We start from the raw sequence: 8,985 nt of genomic DNA, 5'->3' as shown, positions 1-8,985 counted from the left end.
CCCTAATCTCAAGAACACGTGATAAGTACTGAAAGAGGAGGAAGCTTCTTGAGCTCTAAGTGCAAGGGCCATCTAATTCAAGAACAAGCAAACCGGCCTTGGAAGATATCAAAGTGTACTTCTAACTTCTTGGTGATGGTTTTGAGGTGAAAAGGCAATGGTGTATGCAAATTACAAGCAGCACATGAATGGTCCTCAAAATCAATTTATCTCCGGCGGGCAACAAGTAGCTTTCTTTTATGTATTTTATTCCAACAATTAGGGACCATAAGTTAATTTTCCTAATAATTTCTTACAGGCAATGCTTTCACGTGGAGGGCCGCGACTGGTGCCAAAACACCTCGCCGTGAGTGAGAGGTGACGCTTCCGACCTTTGGGTGCGGACGTGCCACTATTCAGCTTGGTGTAGCCAAATAAAAAATGTAAAGATGAAAATAAACAAAAATAAATCTAGAGAACTAAATACAAATCTGACTTCTAAAAAACGACTGTGCGATAAAAAAAGAACGAGAAAACTTTATCTAGGTTCTTTTTCTGCCTAGGACAATCTAGGACTTTATGCATGAACAACCAAAATAACAATAAAATTGAAATGAAATAAGCAAGTGCAAAGGCAAGGAAATTACTTCAAATGATAAAAGTAATGGAGCTTGAAGAAAAGTAAAGTGCAAAAAATGTAAAGGGTGCTGGGAGTTTGGACAAGAAATTAAAAGATTACTGGGAAATTAAATGGTTAAGAAATGAAGAACAGTAAAAGATGCTTAAAAAGTAGAGAAATACAAATATTGAGAAGCGTGGAGCTGGGAGAAAATACAACAAGAAATCAACTACAAATGAAAGGCCTTAAGAGGCTACAAAAACGGAAGTATTGAAAGCTTTGAAAAAGTTGTTGGGGAATTGAATTAAAAATCACATTGTAGTAAGTTTTTTGGGGTTTGTGTGTGTGTTGATTGATGTTGAGAGAGCCGTCTTTTCAATTGTCTGCAACTTTTTTTTTTTATAATAAATATTTTTTTGTCTTCAAGTTTTGGTAATTATGTGGCTTGAAATGAATTGCTCTAAACAGCATACGTTGATGTTGCTTATCTGGTTGAGGCTTTTATCACCCAATGTTTCCCATGCTTTGACTTTTCCTCCTATTAAAGTCTCCCTCCAATAGACAAAATAATAATGTTGGGCTCACCAAAAGAATCACTCCAGGATGCAATTCTCTTAGCTGATTTCGGCCAAGCCTTTTGCAGCACTTATATATATAATAGTAATCCTCTATGTGACAATTAAACATTTAAAAATCTTTAATGCCTACTAATTTTTGGGAGGGGTCCCAACAGACGGCAAATTATTTCCCATAGTCTTTAAACGAGTTGTTTATACTTTTTCAAAAGTCCACCGGTGGGCAGCATAGTGGCAAACTCGTAAAATTTTAAAGAATAGAAAATTACGAATATGACATAATTGTGTAGATAGGGAAATGGCACTGCTCATCGCATTAGCCATCGTTAATGTTTGGTCTGAGGAAGTCTCTCATGACTTGTGGAGTGTATTGAGAGAGATAATTATGAATATTCCTCTTATTTTGAATTTTATTAAGTTGTGCGAATTTAAAAATTGACGAGAGAGATAATTATGTATAATCCGTAGTTGTTAGATAATCCAGTTAGAAGGACGATATAATTACTCGCAATGCATCCAAGTTCGATCTCCCCTCCCCTAAATCAAAAGAATTATGTATAATCCTCTTATTTTAAAAATGTTCACTTGGGCCATTCTCTGTATTTGGGTTATCAATTCGAAAAAAAAAACTTAGGTATCTCGGAGTTACCACTGGAGAGAGAAAGAGAGAGAGAGGGGAGGATGGGAATACCACCTGTTAATATCCCCGAGATATGCAAGTTCTTCTCATGTTATTGAAAGCCAGCCTTGTGTTATGAACAGACTAGATGAGGATAGAATTGGTGATACAATAAAATAAAATATTTTTTTAAAAGACACTGCAGTTCCAGTGATGGACAAAATTATATGTACGTACTACACTCCATTTTGTTTGTACAACACACAATATGCTTAGTAGTTATTGAGTAACCTAGTTAAAAGAGCTGTAGATTTACCCACAATGCACCCAAATTCGATCCTCCCTCCCCCAACTAAAAAAAAACACACAATATGCTTATACTTGAGATTATTTACATCTCCTGGAAGTTCCTTTTAAACGAAGGAAGAACTGGAATAACAACATGAAGATGAGTAAGGGTAACTCATATACTAGTTAAGAGCATGAACCAGGAATAACATATCAGGTCATGTAATAGCAACATCCATGGATGAGTCGTCCTACAATAATTTCAAATTCAACTCCACATGGAAAGTAGCAGGATGATTCTCAAAAGCATCAAATTTTCTATCCCAATCTGGTTGGATCCAGGAAACAAACCTATAATAATAATTCAAAAGAGAAAATTCTTTGCTTCATATTAAAGTATAGAAAACAGGCGAGGACCTATGGTTTCACTTCTTATTATAGGCAAGGCTTCCGCCAAAACAATCGAATCCTCTCAGTTTGTGTCATTAAACTTACACAACTGCAATAAAAAAGAGCTAAAAATAGTATAAGCTAAAATTGAAATTTTTGTTTTTGATAAAATGATGGCCTCAACCTCAATTCTGCCCTGAAAATAATACAACAGGGAAGACCAAAATCTACTTACACACAAACTGTAAATCAGTAGAGGCCCAAAAATTTCCACCAGAACGACCCTACTAATGCCCAGATGACAGCATTCACAAGAGCCATTACAAAGCCCACTCTGAATACATCAGGAAGATCAACATAACCAGCTGTTGGAAAAGAACAAACAAAATCTTATAAGTCACCACCCTGAATAGAAAATATAAAGGCTAAATTATAAAAAATAGTCTATGTAATGGTCAAATTCCATCAAGGTCCCCCCATATTTTCAATTGTGTCAATTTTGTTCCAGTAGTTGTCTAACGGTTGCAATCCAAATAGTGTCTTTTTTTTTATTAAGAAATCCAAATACAGTGTCTTAATTTCATGAATTGAGTCAATGGAGAGAGCCATGCTGCTCATGAGTGGGATATTTTACACTTTTGAGTGATCTCACTTCATTTGACTTAATCCTAACCATTTTCGCTCGACAAGATTCCACAGTAGATCCTAAATTTTCCCCAGAACTCTGGTTTGACACCCTAAATCCCAACTGTCAAGTGAAAATGGAGCAATGTCACCTAAAATGAAGTGAGACAACCCAACGGCCCAAAAAAAAAAAAAAAAGAAGTGAGACCACCCAAAAAGTCTAAAATACCCCCAACTGTGCGCAGTGAGTGTTCTTTCCGTAGACACACTTGACAGAATTAAGGCCATATCCCCGAATTGCAACCGTTGGACGACTACAAAGGCAAAATTGACACAAATTGAAACTACAGGGATCTTAATGGAATCTGACCCAAACTGCACAAACCAAAATCGTAATTTGGCCAAATATAAAGATACAATTCAATATTTTTCTGGTTCTTGACTTCAGAGTGCTATTGTAAAAAAAAAAAAAAAAAAAAAAAAAGGGAGAGAGAGAGAGAGAGAGAGAGGGAAGAAGGTTGGTTGCAAATAGAATATTAATATTTTATGATAATTAACAATGATATATTCTAAAACTTATCATCAACAAATAGAGTGAAGGAAAATCCTAAACTTTAAGGGGAATAATTATAAAACCTATAAAACTATGAAATGGAGCAACTGTTAATGGAAACAAAAATGAAACCTACAAAAATGTAATTGTTATGAAAACAAATTAGAAAGTTATGCAAGAGAGGGGAAAGGGGGGCATACCTCCATAGTATACAGCAGCCTGACCACTGCTATAATGTGTTAAGGCCCCAAAAAGATTTGTATTGTAAGCTAAAGCCAACGCTGCCAAGACACCTGGTACCCCAGCTGCCAAGTGCATGGCAAGAAATGCTGAGTATAAAGCACCCACATGACCGGTTTGACTTGCAAAGAGGTAGTGGATGAAGAAGTAAGCTGTCTGAAGGACACCAAATGCAGCTGGCCAGCTCAAAGAGTAAGACTGAAGGATTTTGGCTACACAATTAGACATCCAGGTTACAATACCAAGGTTTGTCAATTGGCCAGCCATACCCACTAGAACAGCAAACCAAGCCAAAGTATCCCATGCTGATTTTTCACTTAAGCAGTCATCCCAATCAAGGACTCCTAACAAAAGGAGTGTAGATAAGCCAATCATTGCAGTTACGACACTTGGTATACCAAGAACCTCTCTACAAGGGAACAAAGAAAAAGAGTTGGTGAATCAGAACCCTGGAAGGACAAAATGCATTCTAAGAAAAATCATGAACAGCATATATATCAATGGTTTGCAACTGTCAACTATCGCTATAAGAATATCTTGCTCGGTTGCAAATGTTGCACTAAAGCCTAAAGGTGATCTTTTGAGCCAATTTGGCCAGAAGATCACCTTTAGGCTTAACAGTGGCAGAAATGGCAGGGGGAGTTAATTTTCAGCCAATTTGGAACCTGGGCTTTCGAAGGAATTTAAATGACTTAGAAGTGGAGGAGTTGTCATCCTTGCTCTTAGTGCTTGAGAAAGTTCATTTGTCGTCCACTAGAGATTCAAGAATTTGGAAATTGGACTCAAAAGGGTTTTTCTCTTCAAAGTCTTTTTTTACCTTTCTTTGTGGGCATGGCGATGGTAGTCTTTTTCTACCGGCAGGCTTGATTTGGAAAGCAAAAGTTCCTCCAAAAGTCAGAGTTTTAGCTTGGTTAGTAGCTCTTGGAAAGATAAATACTTGTGATATTCTACAAAAAAGGAGGCCAAATGTTTGTTTATCTCCAAGCAGGTGTGTTATGTGTAAGATCCAAGGGGAGAGTGTTGATCATGTTTTCCTTCAGTGTTCTGTAGCAGCAAAGCTGTGGTCAAATTTATTTAAAGATGCAGGGGTAATGTGGGTAATGCCAGAAGGGTGCTATTCTTTGTTGAGTGAAAAGTTCTTTGGTTTTGGTGGGATCAAGAAGGCCAAGGTGTTTTGGAATTGCAGAATGCTGGCCATTTTCTGGGTTATTTGGATGGAGAGGAATCGAAGAATTTTTGAGGATTATAGAGGTGCAGATGTTGAAGAATTGTGGGATAGAGTAGTGTTTTGGTCATCCCTTTGGGCATCTGTTACTAGTGACTTCAGGGGGGTATATCTATTCGATATAATCTTAGATTGGAGGGCAGCACTTAGATAAATGGATTAGGCTTTATGAGACCTAATTCTATGTTTTTTCGTTTTTTGATCTTTTCTCTCAATAATGGACATCTTGTCCATTGTGTGTATTGTTCTGAGTTTTGATCAATAAAAAGTTTCTCTCTTTTCAAAAAAAAAAAAAGCCTAAAGGTGATCTTTTGAGTACAAAATTTAATTCAAATAACCATCATGACATAATTCTACATTTTATGAACTAAATGGAGGGTACAGTTTCCAGGCAACAGTAGCAAGCTTTGGAAGTAAAGGTCATTTGGTGGAACCCACTTTCCATCATCCTTGAACTCCCAATTCAGATTCACTGCTGAGTAGCAACCTTTGGAAGTAAGACATCTTATAGGTAGCCATGTAACTACAGTAAGATAATGGAATTAAGTACAAAGAAAAGGGGGAAGGATCCATGGCCCCTTATTTACAGAACGAAGTTTTGGTATTGTTTCATGAAATATTGATAAAGGATAATGAGGGAATGCGATTGTCTACCTTTAGCTTCTAATCTCCCTTCAATAATTTGATGGTCTCAATCATTCCACAATTCAACATAACTTTTTTTTACCAACACCCATTTTATATTGAAATAAAATTAATAGATAATAGAAGCCCAAAAAAATACTTCATGCCTACGGAAGGTTCAAGACCCAGATCCAGATCTTATCACAATTAAGATCTAAATTGCCATTTGCATTAAATTAATTGGAAGAGATGCCGATTCCAATTTCAAATTCATAGAATTTGATTGTTCGGTCTAATGAGTACAAGAACTGTATAATACTCTGTTGGATAGCCAAGAAAAAAAAAGCAGGTCTCAATGCTATGCTTGTTTCTTACTCTCACCGTAACAACCCGAATCACCCAGATAAGCAAAAACCAACCTGAATCACCCATGCCAATTTATTGCTCAAATCCTTCATTTTTTATCCATGTTGTGCAGTTCAGTGCATGAGGCTCAAGCAATTACAGGGTTTGGAGAGGGTAAAAATTGTACACAAGCTTAACCCCACTTGCAGGGAGGCTGTTTCCCGTTTCAAACTTGCAACTTCCAGGTCACAATGGAGTTACCTTATTGTTATGTCAAGGTTTGCCCTCAAGTATCACACTTAAAAGAGATAAAAGTTAAAAAGCGCTTCTTAAGGGAAAGCAACTATGGTGATGGATGAAACATACTAAAATGATCACGTCAAATCTCAAATTACCTATCTACAAAATTCATGGACCAAACCTATTGAGATAATCACCTCAAGTATGGAGACTACAATCAGTACCATTTAGGATCATAACACTTAAAACAAGCTCATCTTGTTCTTACTGTTGAACAAGTTCATAAAATCAGCTCTCACCACAATCAAAAGCAATATGTTTGTGGAGACAACAGTCAGAAAATCCAACTTGTTCAACCCCAAAAAAATACATAACCATAAATTTTACTTGAACCACTAAAGCTGACTTACAAATAACCTCTGTTGGGAGTAGAATTAACAGTTCTAAAGATAGTGGGAAAAAAAAAAAACAGTTTTAAAGATAAGGAGCTTATATGAAAAAGAAATATCTAATCGATTATAATCATTGAATCCATGGAAGCATCCCAAGTAAAGTCCTATTCAAAGTGCAAAATATAACAGACTGCCAAAAAGAAGGATATAGTTGTTTATGCAATGATGATCTACTTGAAATGATAATTTTATAATAATTAGGGCAAAAGCAAGAACAACAACGTACCCAAAGACCCACAAAGAGACAGCAAGAAGCATTGTACCAACCATAATGCATTCATTTTTTGTGACAGGACCCATATGCTCCAGTTTCTTTGCCGCCATGGCAGGGGCATCAGGTGTGTCTTTGGTTTCTGGAGGATAAAGCTTGTATAAGACTAGCGGAGTAGCTAGAAGCGAAACAAGTGCTGGTAAACTAGCAGCCTTAAACCAAGAAACCCAAGGGCTTGAAATTATCACCCCAAGTTCCTCAGCTAATTGTAGGCACAGCAGATTTTGAGCTGCAGCCGTTAAGAAAAGAGCACTAGAGTTACCAGCAGACTGTCATGCATCACACAAGACCGATGCATAAGTCACATAATAATCACGTGATGAAACAAATAACATATGTTAATAGATCCAACAAAAACAGAGCATCTAATATTTAATTGCTGAATTAATCAAATAGAAATAAAAATGAACTAACCCATTAACCAAATACACATTCAATACATTGTCCCAGGTATTAATCGAAAAAGTATATTAAACCGGTTTTTAATATAAACCCGAGAAATAAAAAACACATATAAATTTCCACAAATTCATATGATCTTTGTTAATATAACATATAAATTACTGAATTTTATATGATCGTTGTGAAATATATCTAACAATACAATGGAGTAAAAGATCACCAACCTGAAACTGAGACATAATCAGATAAGAACCAAGCTTTCTTTTCGATGAGTCACCCGGTTTACTCCCCGCAGAGAGCGACAAGGACTTAATAATAGGCAAGAAAACACCACCAGCCCTCGCAGTAGTACTCGGCATTGCAGGCGCAATAAGCATCTCACTAATGGTCAACCCATAAGACAACCCCAGTGTGCTCTTCCCCAACCACTTAACAAAATACGTCGCAATTCGATCCCCCAAGCCCGTCTTCACGAACCCGCGAGCGAAAAAGAAGGAAATCACAATCAACCAAATGACCTCACTGGTAAAAGCACTGAACGCCGTCGGAAACGTCAGTGTTCCTGTGACAATGGACGTGGTGAGCCCGAGAAAAGCCCAAGCGCCGACCGGCAACGGGCTAAGGACCAGGCCTGCAATGGTGGATAAGAAGATGGAGAGCAATTGCCATGCTTGTGGGGTCACTTCGACGGGTTTGGGGATGAAGAAGCGGACGACGAGGCCTATGGCGACGGAGATGATGAAGGGGATGGCTTTGGCGCCTTGAGGCCGTGCTGGAGGTGGTGTGAGGCTGGTTTGGGGTTGTGGGGATTGAGAGGCTTGAATTGGGAAGTGGGTTTTGTTGGATTTTGAAAGAGGAGAGAAGGAGATGGGTTTTGAGGCAAAGAGGGTGGGTGATCGGAGGGTGGAGAGTGAGTGAGATGATCTGGGGAAAGACGGTGGGGATTTCAGGATGGGTTTTGAGCGGCGGACTAAGGAGGCGCGAGTAGAGAGAGAGAAGGAAGAGGTGGAGAGAGAGTGGAGGGCGAAGCTCTCCATTGTTGCGGGGGGAGAGAAATGAATGAAAATTGGGAGTAAGAATCTAATAGAGACTGAGAGATTCAGAGAGTTTTTGGTGTATTCTATTTCTCTGGGAGAAGAGCGGAGCTCCCAAAGAGAGACGGAGAGACAGAGAGTGATGAGTAACAGTGCGCATATTTGATGTGAGGAGGGAATTCAATGGAATTATTATTATTATTATTATAGCAAATTACAAATAAGTTAATAAATAATTTGCAAATTACAAAATAGTCAATACATAATTTGCTATTCCATTTTAGTCAATCATATAATTTGAAAAACTACATTCTGGTCAATAATCCTGTGGACCCCAGCCCATTACTGATTTTTTTTAGTTTGTTTTACCATTTTGTCCCCAATCCACTGTTTTAATTTTGATAATTTCGTTTTGGTCAATAGGTGCGGGCCCCAGTCCATTGTCACATAGATACTGAAATAGACATTGTCATACATATACTGAAACAGACAGTCACACAGATAC

At 37.7% G+C, this 8,985-nt stretch overlaps 1 protein-coding gene across 1 annotated transcript; it reads right to left on the bottom strand.

Annotated features, from left to right (window-relative positions):
- Window positions 1-2,477: 2,477 nt before the first annotated feature.
- On the bottom strand, window positions 2,478-8,627 carry LOC147277287 (dicarboxylate transporter 2.1, chloroplastic-like). The gene is made up of 4 exons (XM_086253776.1): window positions 7,671-8,627; window positions 7,000-7,313; window positions 3,848-4,296; window positions 2,478-2,835 (listed from the first exon to the last, which is right to left on the bottom strand). The coding sequence occupies exons 1-4, from the start codon at window positions 8,481-8,483 to the stop codon at window positions 2,720-2,722; spliced, it is 1,692 nt and encodes a 563-aa protein (XP_086109902.1). The 5' UTR covers window positions 8,484-8,627; the 3' UTR covers window positions 2,478-2,719.
- Window positions 8,628-8,985: the final 358 nt, after the last annotated feature.

Source organism: Dryas octopetala, chromosome 8, assembly GCF_963921425.1.
Source record: "Dryas octopetala chromosome 8, drDryOcto1.1, whole genome shotgun sequence".
In the NCBI taxonomy this organism is placed as follows: domain Eukaryota; kingdom Viridiplantae; phylum Streptophyta; class Magnoliopsida; order Rosales; family Rosaceae; genus Dryas; species Dryas octopetala.
Note: the sequence above shows the minus strand (reverse complement) of the source record. Positions and strands in the feature narration are given on the sequence as shown.